Genomic DNA, 12,500 nt, shown 5'->3' with positions numbered 1-12,500 from the left:
AATCACACCATCTCTGTAATAAGTAAATGCCTCTTTTTCTCCTGAAGTTGTCGGAATTATTCGTAATAAGATATTGGCTACAATTGAAGAGGTCTTATCAATAAAATTTCCATTTATCCGTGATCTAGGCATAGTTGCAATCCATTCTATAATTCTTCTCATTACCTCTCGTGGTAAAAGGATCCCACAAGCAAAGGAATTGTACAGTTAGAGTACGAAATAACATAAAACCAGACTCATTCTAAAAAAAAAAGATGTGGACCTTCCACTGAAATTGTTCGTTTTTGACAGGGATCGATGGGCAATGTTGGAATCCGATTTGATCAAAAGTTTTCTTTTCTATTTTTTTGATATTTAGAATCGATTGGTTGTACCTATACCTATAATAATAGGAATGACTCGCTATTCACTCGGTTTCTGGGTCATAATTATTATGTAGGAGAGATGGCCGAGTGGTTCAAGGCGTAGCATTGGAACTGCTATGTAGGCTTTTGTTTACCGAGGGTTCGAATCCCTCTCTTTCCGCACTTTCACCCAATTCACTTCACGTTACGGACCGCAATGTATCAAATCAAATAACAATGGATACCTTTATTCCAACAGTTAGGTCTTTCTTTCATATAGATTTTCTATTCCGAATTGCTGTGGTTGTGGTACCGAAAATACTGCAACGGAAAGGGTGGACAAGGAATGAAAATACCCCCCCTACCCCTGCCGATCCGTTTATGATAGATGAATGGGAGAAAAATACGCATTAAACCCCTTACCTTTGGTTGATTTCCTTCGGCGGGGGGGGGGAAATTGTCTGAACCATTTTAGTTAGGCTCAAGTCTGGCGGGAATAATATTCTACGACTAGCAACTCATTTATTTTCAAACCTACCCATTTACTATCTATTATTTGATTGACTAATCCTTTATATTGGAATGAGTGAAGAGTCAAATGTTTTGGTAATTCCTCATGGGGGGGTGAATCAAGATAATTTTGAATCAGAGCTCTGGATTTTTGTTCATCCCTCGTCGTAATAATATCTCGGGGTTTGCAACGATAACTTGGTATATCTACTATACGATCATTAACTAAAATATGTCTATGATTAACTAATTGACGGGCTCCGGGAATGGTCGAAGCCATACCCAATCGAAAAAGGATGTTATCCAAACGCATTTCAAGTAATTGTAGTAAAACCTGACCAGTTGACCCTTTTGCTTTTCCAGCGATACGAACGTATTTAAGTAATTGTCGCTCTGTCAGACCATAATGAAAACGCAATTTTTGTTTTTCTTCTAGACGAATACGATATTGAGATCTTTTCCCGGAACGAGATTGGTTTCTAGGATCACTTCCGGCTTTAGGCCTTTTACTAGTTAATCCCGGTAAAGCACCCAGACGGCGTATTTTTTTGAAACGAGGTCCTCGGTAACGAGACATAAAGACTCCTCTCTTTTTTTTATTTTATTGTTATTGAAATTTCATTTTACATAGAATAACCCTAAATTAAGTTAAGACTGAACTAAACGATAAACGAAGCGAAATCTACTGAAGTACTCTACTACAAAGAATAATGAGATGAATTGTATCAATATCCGGACTCTTTTGTATATATAGGAAGTGAAGGGTCCTTTTCCCGATTTGTTCTGTCGAGATCTAACTGCTCCAATCTGTTTTTTATTCATAGTTGGAAGTTCGTACGACATAATAGATTATTGCCTTTGGAGAAAATGGAAGAAATCTTTTCAATATTCCTTGAAATAAAGTAGACATTATCAATCATATAAAAAATCGAACAAATAGAGATAAGCCAGCTATCGGAATCGAACCGATGACCATCGCATTACAAATGCGATGCTCTAACCGCTGAGCTAAGCAGGCTTACATAACAGAAATTGTGCATAGCATAAGAATTCAGCAAACTACTGTTTAACTATTAGTTATTCTGAATTCATCGAATATATATATATATAAATAATATAATATATATATATAGCAATCGCATAGTTATAGCAATAGCGGGTCGATCCTAAGGAAAGGATAAGATAAGTAATCAAAATTAATGATAAGGATGCAATCCAGATCATAATGAGACACTCCTTCGGTTTCATTCAGAAAGGTAGAGGATAGGACAAAAAAAAAAAAAGAATCGATCGTTCGAGTATTCCAAACCGCATGGAAAAATGGGAGGAAGAAAGGCATGGATATTAGATAGTATATATCTATCTATATTGAATTGCAGATAGATCAATGATAGAATTATTTCTGACTTGGACCAAATAATGGCCCTCCGATAGAGATGAAAGAGGATAGGCGAGAAATCAAATAGGAGGAGACACCTTTTCGATATAGAGGAATCGGTATCTAATGAATTCAGCGATTGCAGCATAAAAAAAAAAAAAGAAGGGGATGGCATCACAATAAGATCCTAGCCTCAAAACAAAGGGGGATATGGCGAAATTGGTAGACGCTACGGACTTGATTGGATTGAGCCTTGGTATGGAAACCTACTAAGTGAAAACTTTCAAATTCAGAGAAACCCTGGAAGTAAAAATGGGCAATCCTGAGCCAAATCCTATTTTCAGAAAACAAAGAAGGGTTCAGAAAGCAAGAAAACGGGATAGGTGCAGAGACTCAATGGAGGCTGTTCTAACGAATGGAGTTGACTGCGTTGGTAGAGGAATCGAATCCTTCTATCGAAACAAAGATGAGGGATAAATCTATATACGTATGTATACGTCCTGAAATAGAATATCAAATGATTAATGATGAGTCACGTCTGTGTTGTATTTTTTTTATGAAATATGGAAAAATTCTTTGGAATCAATTCCAAAGAATCGAATATTCAGTGATCGAACGAATCACTCCACAGTTTGATAGATCTTTTGAAGAACTTATTAATCGGACGAGAATAAAGATAGAGTCCCATTCTACATGTCAATACCGACAACAATGAAATTTTATAGTAAGAGGAAAATCCGTCGACTTTATAAATCGTGAGGGTTCAAGTCCCTCTATCCCCCCAAAAAAGGGCCCGGTTTGTTTATTCCCTAACTCTTTTTTTTTTTTTTCGTCAGCGATTTTGAATCTGAATCATTTACCATCCATATGATTACTCTTAATCTTAATGAAACTTACAAAGTCTTCTTTTTGAAGATCCAAGATTTCCAGGGCCTGGGTAAGACTTTGTAATGTTTTTTTAGTCCTTTAATTGACATATACCCAAGAACTCTAGTAGAATGAAGATGATGCGTCAGGAATAGTCGGGATAGCTCAGTTGGTAGAGCAGAGGACTGAAAATCCTCGTGTCACCAGTTCAAATCTGGTTCCTGGCACATGGTTAATTTCTAGAATTAGAATAGATACTCATACAAATTCATTGATATGGATCGGCATACATATTCGTTAATAGTCATGATTATGCTACATATTTATCCGTCTGGGTATCTAGAGATATATCCCTATAGTCTCCCCATAGTCTATAGTATAGTAGATGGGTAAAGAGTATATAATCGGTAAAGAAAAGAATTAGATTCTGTTTCCTCTTCTTTCTTTTTTGTTCATTTATACTATACAATGTTAATACTTCATACATATCCGAACGAAAAGTTAAGTTAGTTGGTTGAAAAACCTTTAGAGGAGTTGAAGGATAGGAATAGACAAGATTCATTTCAGATACAGTACAAATAAAAAAAAAAAAAAAAATCATCTTCATTTCTTTGTATTTACATATTCTATTTCTTCACTTCCGTCTAGGTGACTTTCTAGCGCCCTCTAAATAATGTGCGCGATACAAAGTTCATGATGCAGAACTCTTTTGGTTCATCCTATCTTATTGGCTTAGCTCATCCTAAATTAAAATGAAATAAATATCTTCCAAATTGGGGAATATAAATAAAGATCTTTTTTTTTTTTTTTTAGCCCATCCCGAATGAGAGTCCAATTACGTACACTTACTATGTTTGATCTAGATTTGATCTAGAAACTTCAAAATCTTCCTTTAATATATGGAGTCGTAGAAGTGAAGATTAGTTTTTATCATTCAATGAGCGTCTTGTATTTCATAGAAATTGGGGGCAATATAATCCTTACGTAGGGGCCATCCTATCCAACTTTCAGGCATCAAGATTCGTTTCAGGCGTGGATGATTATCATAAGAGATTCCCAACATATCATAAGATTCCCGTTCTTGAAAATCCGCACTTTTCCAAATCCAGAAAACAGACGGAATTCTAGGATTCCTCCTTGAGGCAAAAACTTTTATACATATCTCTTCTGGTTGATCCACACCATACTGTATTCTCGTAAGATGATATACACTAGCTAACGGTCCGCCTGGTGCTACATCATAGGCACATTGAGAACGTAGATAATTGTAACCATATGCATATGAAATGACAGCAATGGAGTGCCAATCCTCGGGCTTTATTTGTAAAGTCTCTATTCCTTGGTAATCGAAGCCCAAAGATCTATGAACTAGCCCATGCTTGACTAGCCAGGCAGACAAAGGACCCTGCATCTTTTTGATTTCTCCCGCATTTTTTATTAAGTATTTCACATTTACGATGAAATTTATGAAAAATTGAGCCGCAGTTTGTTCTTCTGCACAGAAGCATCGTGCCTAATTCACTAATTCGTGGGAAGATACTGAACTTTTGTATTTGAAAAATGTTTCAGTTTCAGAAGGGATCTCTGAAATAGATGGCGATTGATAGAGTAACCCTTGATCATAATTTCCAGTATGAATACTGCGTCCAAGATGAAACTTGTGATTGGTAGTAAAACATCGATTCTTCTGTTGAGGCCCAATTCTATCTTTATAGATTTCTCGAGATACCTTCTTACGAAGTTTTGTTATAGCATCAAAAACTGCTTCTGGTTTAGGTGGGCAGCCCGGCAAATAGACATCCACAGGAATTAGCTTATCGACTCCCCGAACAGTACTATAAGAATCGGTACTGAACATCCCTCCCGTAATAGTACAGGCTCCCATAGCAATGACATATTTTGGTTCAGGCATTTGCTCATATAATCTCACTAAGGAAGGGGCCATTTTCATTGTTACCGTGCCGGCTGTTAAAATGAGATCCGCTTGTCTAGGACTCGATCTTGGTACCAGTCCATAACGATCAAAGTCGAATCGTGAGCCTATTAATGAAGCAAATTCAATAAAGCAACAACTGGTACCATAGAGAAGCGGCCATAAACTGGAGAGTCTTGACCAATTTGAAAGATCATTCGATGTAGTTGAAATAACTGAATTTTGGGTTGTCCGATCAAGTAACGGAAACTCAATGGAATTCATAACTGTCTCAATGTCATTTTTTTCTTCTTTTTTCTTTTTATTATCTGAATATTCAGGAGCTAAGACCATTCCAATGCCCCCTTTCGCCATGCATAAACTGAACCTACAATTAGGATAAGCACGAAAATTAAAGCTTCTATAAATACAGATAGACCCAATACATCGAAACTCATCGCCCATGGATAAAGAAAAACCGTTTCAACATCAAAAACAACAAAAACTAGAGCAAACATATAATAACGGATTCGGAATTGTAACCAAGCATCGCCCATTGGTTCTATACCCGATTCATAACTAGAAAGTTTCTCTGGTCCTTCGCTAATCGGGGCCAAAATTCCGGAAATTAGAAATGCCAAAATGGGAATAACACTTGATATTATTAGAAATGCCCAGAAAATATCATATTCGTGAAGCAGAAACATAGAAGCACTCCTAGGAATGTGGAAAATATACCGGATTAGTCCATTCGAGTTGGAAATGTCAATTTATTCATAACTGCTTAGTCGAGACAACAATGACTTTTGATCGAACCACCAAGTTTCGTTTGTTTGCTGCGGTCCTGTCTTGTTTCAAGATTCATCGAAAGGAATCCTATTTACACTTACTTCGATTTTTTTGATATGGTATAGACATGTTCTTATACAAATAAAACTCTCTCGTTTTCATACAAATAAAATATTTTCTAAACAATAAACTAAAAAACTAAATATAAAGGAATTCCAATTAAATTGAAATAAAATTTAATAATCAAATAAGATAATTGGAATTGCATTTTTTTCTTTAGTTTATCTTTGAATTTCGAATTCTATCTATATATTTTCTATAGATTTAAATATTTTAAATTTTTATTTTATAATTTTATTTTTATAGTTATTTATATTTATTATATTTCAATTTTTTTATTTATTTAATTATTATTTAAATTAATTCAATTGAAATCTCAATTATTCTAATTTAGAATTTGATTATTCTAAATTAGATTTAGATAGGGCTATACGGACTCGAACCGTAGACCTTCTCGGTAAAACAGATCAAACTGATTATTATCGAAATGATTCGAACTGTTTCAAAGACCCAACATGCATTTTTTTTTGCATTGGGCTTTTTCATCAACTGATATAAATATCAGTTAGTCCGCCATATTTTTTCTTGACAGAAAAATAACGAGATGGCTCCATGTGCTCTGATTCATTATTTTCCTTCTGATCCAGGAGCAATACCAAAGTGTTTCAAAGAAGGGAAGGGTTACCTTGACGTAGGTCTGCCTCCGGCCTAGATTAACCTAAGTTAAATGGAGTCTCTATCGCTCTGCTCAAAGAGTCAAATATGAAACTTCATACACCTTAAAGTTCATAGGACGAAAAGAAATTTTTTTGAGGTCCCTATACTCATTATGCCTAACATTGAATGGGCTGAGTATTCACCTTATCAATTATCAAATCAATGCCGGTTTTATTTGGCGCCGAAATTGGCACCTGAATCGGGCCGAACCAAATATTTGTCAGGCTATTGTTCTCTTATTCTCTCGAATTCATAGAGTAAGACATCGATTTCTCAATAAGATCAATTTTGTTGATTGCATGATGGATTCCCTTGAAAAACATTGGCGCGCGTGTAAACGAGGTGCTCTACCTAACTGAGCTATAGCCCTTGCGTTTGTGATAGATATTTTATCATGTAGAAACTATCTTGTCAAGATTAAGTATTTCATGATCGGACATGATAGCTATCCGATCTCCTTCCTTGCTTTAGTATTGCTTAGAAGTAATATTGGATCTATAATCCATCGATGTGATGGTCCCATTTGTTTCTCTTTGTGATGATAAATAACCTACTTAACTCAGTGGTTAGAGTATTGCTTTCATACGGCGGGAGTCATTGGTTCAAATCCAATAGTAGGTATAACTTATTAGATACCGGAGTCAGCGGTATCTAATAAGTTTTTCTACCCACCCTTTTTATTGATTTTTTATCTTTTCCATCCTCCTACCCTTCGTATTCCATTTAATTCTTTTTTTTTTTTTTGTTGCGCCAGAATCACTTGATTGTATTTAATCGGCAGAATACAGGTATATAAACAGAACTTCTTTTAATTATTCGGACGCACCAAGTAGTTACGAAATTCTATTGATAGCCTCTACTCGCGTCCTAGCCCGTCTGAGAGCTAAATTCGCCTCAATTGTTTGTCTCTTTCCTTCAGCTCTACTCAAGTTAGCTTCAGCTATTTCAAGAGTTCGCTGAGCTTCTTGCGGATCAATCTCACTACCTCTTTCTGCATCGTTTACTAAAATGGTGATCTCATTATTGCCTATTCTAGCGAAACCACCCATCAGAGCCATCGTTAACCATTGATCCTTAAGGCGTATTCTCAAAACACCTATATCTACTGCTGTGGCAATGGGGGCATGATTGGGTAATACGCCAATTTGGCCACTATTAGTAGATAAAATGATTTCTTTCACTTCTGAATCCCACACAATTCGATTAGGAGTCAGTACACAAAGATTTAAGGTCATTTCTTCAAATTGCTCTCCACTTCTAAGTTCATAGCCTTCGCGGTAGCTTCATCGATGTTACCTACCAAATAAAAGGCCTGCTCAGGAAGACCATCTAATTCGCCGGAAAGGATCAGTTGAAAACCCCTAATTGTTTCTGCTAGACCAACATATTTCCCTGGAGAACCGGTAAATACTTCTGCTACGAAGAAGGGTTGTGATAAGAAACGTTCAATTTTTCGTGCTCTTGCTACGGTTAAACGATCCTCTTCGGATAATTCGTCCAACCCAAGGATAGCTATAATGTCTTGAAGCTCTTTGTAACGTTGTAAAGTTTGCTTAACTCTTTGCGCAGTTTCATAATGTTCCTCACCAACGATCCGAGGTTGGAGCATAGTTGACGTTGAATCTAAAGGATCTACTGCTGGATAGATACCTTTGGCAGCCAATCCTCTTGATAGTACGGTAGTAGCGTCTAAATGTGCAAATGTCGTGGCAGGAGCAGGGTCGGTCAAATCGTCCGCAGGTACATAAACTGCTTGAATAGAAGTTATGGATCCTTCTTTGGTAGAAGTAATTCTTTCTTGCAAAGAACCCATTTCTGTACTAAGAGTAGGTTGATAACCCACAGCAGAAGGCATTCTGCCTAATAAAGCGGATACTTCGGATCCTGCTTGGACGAAACGGAAGATATTGTCGATAAATAGAAGTACGTCTTGTTCATTAACATCCCGGAAATACTCTGCCATAGTTAGGGCAGTCAAACCAACTCTCATACGAGCTCCCGGCGGTTCATTCATCTGACCATGACTAGAGCTTACTTTTTGCTTCTGAAGAAGGTTCTGTTATAACATGTTTACTTCATTGAATGTATTTGGGTTCAAAGCCCTACGCGCTCTACGTCTGGAGGATCTGCGAATCCCTTCCGCTTATGCTAAAACTTTCCAAGAGGTATCCAAGTTGAGAGGGATAAATTGAACAAATATGGTCGACCCCTATTGGGATGTACTATTAAACCAAAATTAGGGTTATCTGCTAAGAACTATGGTAGAGCGGTTTATGAATGTCTTCGCGGTGGACTTGATTTTACCAAGGATGATGAGAACGTCAACTCCCAACCATTTATGCGTTGGAGAGACCGTTTCTTATTTTGTGCCGAAGCAATTTATAAAGCACAGGCCGAAACGGGTGAAATCAAAGGACATTACTTGAATGCTACGGCAGGTACATGTGAAGAAATGATCAAAAGGGCTGTATTTGCCAGAGAATTGGGAGTTCCTATCGTAATGCACGACTACTTGACGGGGGGATTCACTGCAAATACGACCTTGGCTCATTATTGCCGAGATAATGGCCTACTTCTTCACATCCATCGCGCAATGCATGCAGTTATTGATAGACAGAAGAATCATGGTATACACTTTCGTGTACTAGCAAAAGCGTTACGTATGTCCGGTGGAGATCATATTCACTCTGGTACCGTAGTAGGTAAACTTGAAGGGGAAAGAGAAATCACCTTGGGCTTTGTTGATTTACTACGTGATGATTTTATTGAAAAAGACCGAAGTCGCGGTATTTATTTCACTCAAGATTGGGTCTCTCTACCAGGTGTTCTGCCCGTGGCTTCCGGGGGTATTCACGTTTGGCATATGCCCGCTCTGACCGAGATCTTTGGGGATGATTCCGTACTACAGTTCGGTGGAGGAACTTTAGGACACCCTTGGGGAAATGCACCGGGTGCCGTAGCTAATCGAGTAGCCCTAGAAGCGTGTGTACAAGCTCGTAATGAGGGACGTGATCTTGCTCGTGAAGGTAATGAAATTATCCGTGAGGCTAGCAAATGGAGCCCTGAACTAGCTGCTGCTTGTGAGGTATGGAAGGAGATCAAATTCGAATTCCCAGCAATGGATACTTTGTAATCCAGTAATTACTCTTTGTTCCCTTAATTGAATTGCAATAAAACTCGGCCCAATCTTTTCCTATAAAGGAAAAGAAAAGATTGGGCCGAATAAAGAATGTGATCCTATTGCATACATTATGCATATATATAGTATAGCATATATAGATAAATACTTTATACAAATCTAGATCTAGATATAGAAGATCTTAATTAAATACAAAATCTAAGACTAAACAAATGCTTCTATTGTTGGATCCATAATTAAGCCTATGGATCCTTGGGATTGGTGGATCTTTTTATATCCCGTAGTTTTGGGTTATGGATCGAGCCAAGGATCACAACCTCGTCTACCCATCCTCTATATTGCCCTTTTCCTTCCGTCTTGCAATAGAAATATTATACGTATACGAACGAAATTATACGAAAATAAATTCTTCATAGGAAAATCTTTTCGATGAGAATTTGTACACGACATGGGAGAAACCTCTCTTTCTATTTCTAATTGAAGAAGGGGTTCCATCCTATATAGTGAAGCGATACCCCATATTCCTACAAAAGAGAATTCTTTCAATACTCAATACTTATTAGTAAGTAGTAAGTATTAGTACTCACTCGTGATTAATTAATAATCCTAGTGATTAAATCTATATGTTTATTCCGACAGGAAATGAAATATTTCAATTCTTTTTCATCGAATGACTATTCATCTATTATATTTTCATTCAAATAGGGGGGCAGGAAGGCTCTATGGAAAAATGGTGGTTCAATTCGATATTGTCTAACAAGGAGTTAGAACACAGATGTGGGCTAAGTAAATCAATGGACAGGCTTGGTGCTATTGGAAATACCAGCGGAAGTGAAGACCCCGTTCTAAATGATATAGATAAAAACATTCATAGTTGGAGTGATAATGACAGTTCTAGTTGCAGTAATGTTGATCATTTATTCGATGTCAGGGATATTTGGAGTTTTATCTCCGATGACACTTTTTTAGTTCGGGATAGTAATGGGAACAGTTATTCTATATATTTGGATATTGAAAATGAGATTTTTGAGATTGACAATGATCGTTCTTTTCTGAGTGAACTAGAAAGTTCTTTTTCTAGTTATCGGAATTCTAATTATCTGAATAATAGGTCTAAGAGTGACAGTAACAATCAATACTACGATCATTACACCTATGATACTAAATATAGTTGGAATAATCACATTAATAGTTGCATTGAAAATTATCTTCGTTCTGAAATCAGTATTGATAGTTATAGCTCCATTTCAAGTGGTAGCGACAATTACAGTGACAGTTACATTTATAGTTATATTTGTAGTGAAAGTGGAATAAATAGTGAAAGTGGGAGTTATAGTAAAAGAACTAGCACTAGCACGAATGGCAGTGATTTCAATATAAATATAAGAGAAGGATATGATGATCTCGATATAAATCAAAAATACAGGCATTTGTGGGTTCAATGTGAAAATTGTTATGGATTAAATTATAAGAAATTTTTTAAGGCAAAAATGAATATTTGTGAACAATGTGGATATCATTTGAAAATGAGTAGTTCAGATAGAATCGAACTTTCGATTGATCCGGGTACTTGGGATCCTATGGATGAAGACATGGTCTCTATGGACCCCATTGATTTTCATTCAGAGGAGGAGCCTTATAAAGAGCGTATCGATTCTTATCAACGAAAGACGGGGTTAACTGAGGCTGTTCAAACAGGCATAGGTCAACTAAATGGTATTCCCATAGCAATTGGGGTTATGGATTTTCAGTTCATGGGGGGTAGTATGGGATCCGTAGTAGGCGAGAAAATCACCCGTTTGATCGAGTATGCTACTAATAGATCTCTACCTCTTATTATAGTGTGTGCTTCCGGAGGAGCACGCATGCAAGAAGGGAGTTTGAGCTTGATGCAAATGGCTAAAATATCTTCTGCTTTATATAATTATCAATCAAATAAAAAGTTATTCTATGTATCAATCCTTACATCTCCCACAACCGGTGGGGTGACAGCTAGTTTTGGTATGTTAGGAGATATTATTATTGCCGAACCCAATGCCTACATTGCATTTGCGGGTAAAAGAGTAATTGAACAAACATTGAATAAGACAGTACCTGATGGTTCACAAGCGGCTGAGTATTTATTCCATAAGGGCTTATTCGATCCAATCGTACCACGTAATCTTTTAAAAGGCGTTCTGAGTGAGTTATTTCAGCTCCACGGTTTCTTTCCCTTGAGTCAAACTTCAATCAATCAAGTAGAGCATTAAGTTCAGTTATTTTTTTGTGGCGAACAATTATTTAGTTTATCGGAATCATAAAGTCATAAGAAGAATAGGACTTTCTTTGGTGACAAAAAATCTAATTGTAGGAATAAGTTTCGGATAATTCCTTTTTCTTACAGATCCATTTTTTTTTACCTATATTCATGATTAGTAATCGGGAACCTTCTATCAACAGGATAAAAGAGTGAATCTTTCCTTACGCCAAATTAGGAAAATAAAAGAATTTCACGCTCCCTTCTTACGTATTTCTTACGTATATATATATACAATACAAAGATAGTAATACAAAAATAGAAAATATAGAATAAATATAGGATAAAGAAGGATATAGAATAGGAATATATAGAACGGAAGTCTTGCATATTTCTATATCTCCCAAGAACCCTCATTTTGACTTTATTAAGAATCCCTGTTGGATCGGATTGTAACGAATCCTTCAGGAATTCGTAAGAAGCTCTTTCTTTATTCTTTATTAGAAGATAAGGACAAGAAAACAAGAATAGGATTATCCTACATATAT

General features: G+C 36.5%; 4 protein-coding genes, 3 non-coding genes and 1 pseudogene across 7 annotated transcripts in view; 4 read left to right on the top strand and 4 right to left on the bottom strand.

Annotated features, from left to right (window-relative positions):
• The window catches only part of LOC122647878 (photosystem I P700 chlorophyll a apoprotein A1), a 6,697-nt gene extending 4,998 nt beyond the window's left edge, over positions 1 to 1,699 (bottom strand). Inside the window, exon 1 of the mRNA XM_043841184.1 lies at positions 1 to 1,699. This exon is cut by the window's left edge and continues 4,998 nt beyond it. The gene's annotated coding sequence lies outside the window, so the exon portion shown is untranslated.
• Positions 439 to 525, top strand: TRNAS-GGA. The gene has a single exon. It is a non-coding gene; the product is annotated as a tRNA-Ser (tRNA).
• A 100-nt stretch (positions 1,700 to 1,799) lies between the features above and the next one.
• Positions 1,800 to 1,872, bottom strand: TRNAT-UGU. The gene has a single exon. It is a non-coding gene; the product is annotated as a tRNA-Thr (tRNA).
• A 1,381-nt stretch (positions 1,873 to 3,253) lies between these two features.
• Positions 3,254 to 3,326, top strand: TRNAF-GAA. Its single transcript has one exon. It is a non-coding gene; the product is annotated as a tRNA-Phe (tRNA).
• A 697-nt stretch (positions 3,327 to 4,023) lies between these two features.
• LOC122647883 (NAD(P)H-quinone oxidoreductase subunit K, chloroplastic-like) lies at positions 4,024 to 6,056 on the bottom strand. Its single transcript, XM_043841188.1, has 2 exons — positions 4,777 to 6,056; positions 4,024 to 4,332 (listed from the first exon to the last, which is right to left on the bottom strand). The coding sequence occupies exons 1-2, from the start codon at positions 5,474 to 5,476 to the stop codon at positions 4,034 to 4,036; spliced, it is 999 nt and encodes a 332-aa protein (XP_043697123.1). The 5' UTR covers positions 5,477 to 6,056; the 3' UTR covers positions 4,024 to 4,033.
• Positions 6,057 to 7,629: 1,573 nt separating this feature from the next.
• LOC122647886 (ATP synthase subunit beta, chloroplastic-like) lies at positions 7,630 to 8,633 on the bottom strand (the record flags this gene model as incomplete). The annotated part of the gene is made up of 1 exon (XM_043841190.1): positions 7,630 to 8,633. A coding segment is annotated over one exon (825 nt), but the record flags the coding sequence as incomplete, so codon positions are not given.
• A 10-nt stretch (positions 8,634 to 8,643) lies between these two features.
• Positions 8,644 to 9,983, top strand: LOC122647881 (annotated as a pseudogene).
• Positions 9,984 to 10,177: 194 nt separating this feature from the next.
• On the top strand, positions 10,178 to 12,271 carry LOC122647880 (acetyl-coenzyme A carboxylase carboxyl transferase subunit beta, chloroplastic). The gene has a single exon (XM_043841187.1). The coding sequence runs from the start codon at positions 10,439 to 10,441 to the stop codon at positions 11,963 to 11,965; it is 1,527 nt and encodes a 508-aa protein (XP_043697122.1). The 5' UTR covers positions 10,178 to 10,438; the 3' UTR covers positions 11,966 to 12,271.
• Positions 12,272 to 12,500: the final 229 nt, after the last annotated feature.

The sequence above is a fragment of the Telopea speciosissima genome, unplaced genomic scaffold, assembly GCF_018873765.1.
Source record: "Telopea speciosissima isolate NSW1024214 ecotype Mountain lineage unplaced genomic scaffold, Tspe_v1 Tspe_v1.0257, whole genome shotgun sequence".
NCBI lineage: Eukaryota > Viridiplantae > Streptophyta > Magnoliopsida > Proteales > Proteaceae > Telopea > Telopea speciosissima.
Note: the sequence above shows the minus strand (reverse complement) of the source record. Positions and strands in the feature narration are given on the sequence as shown.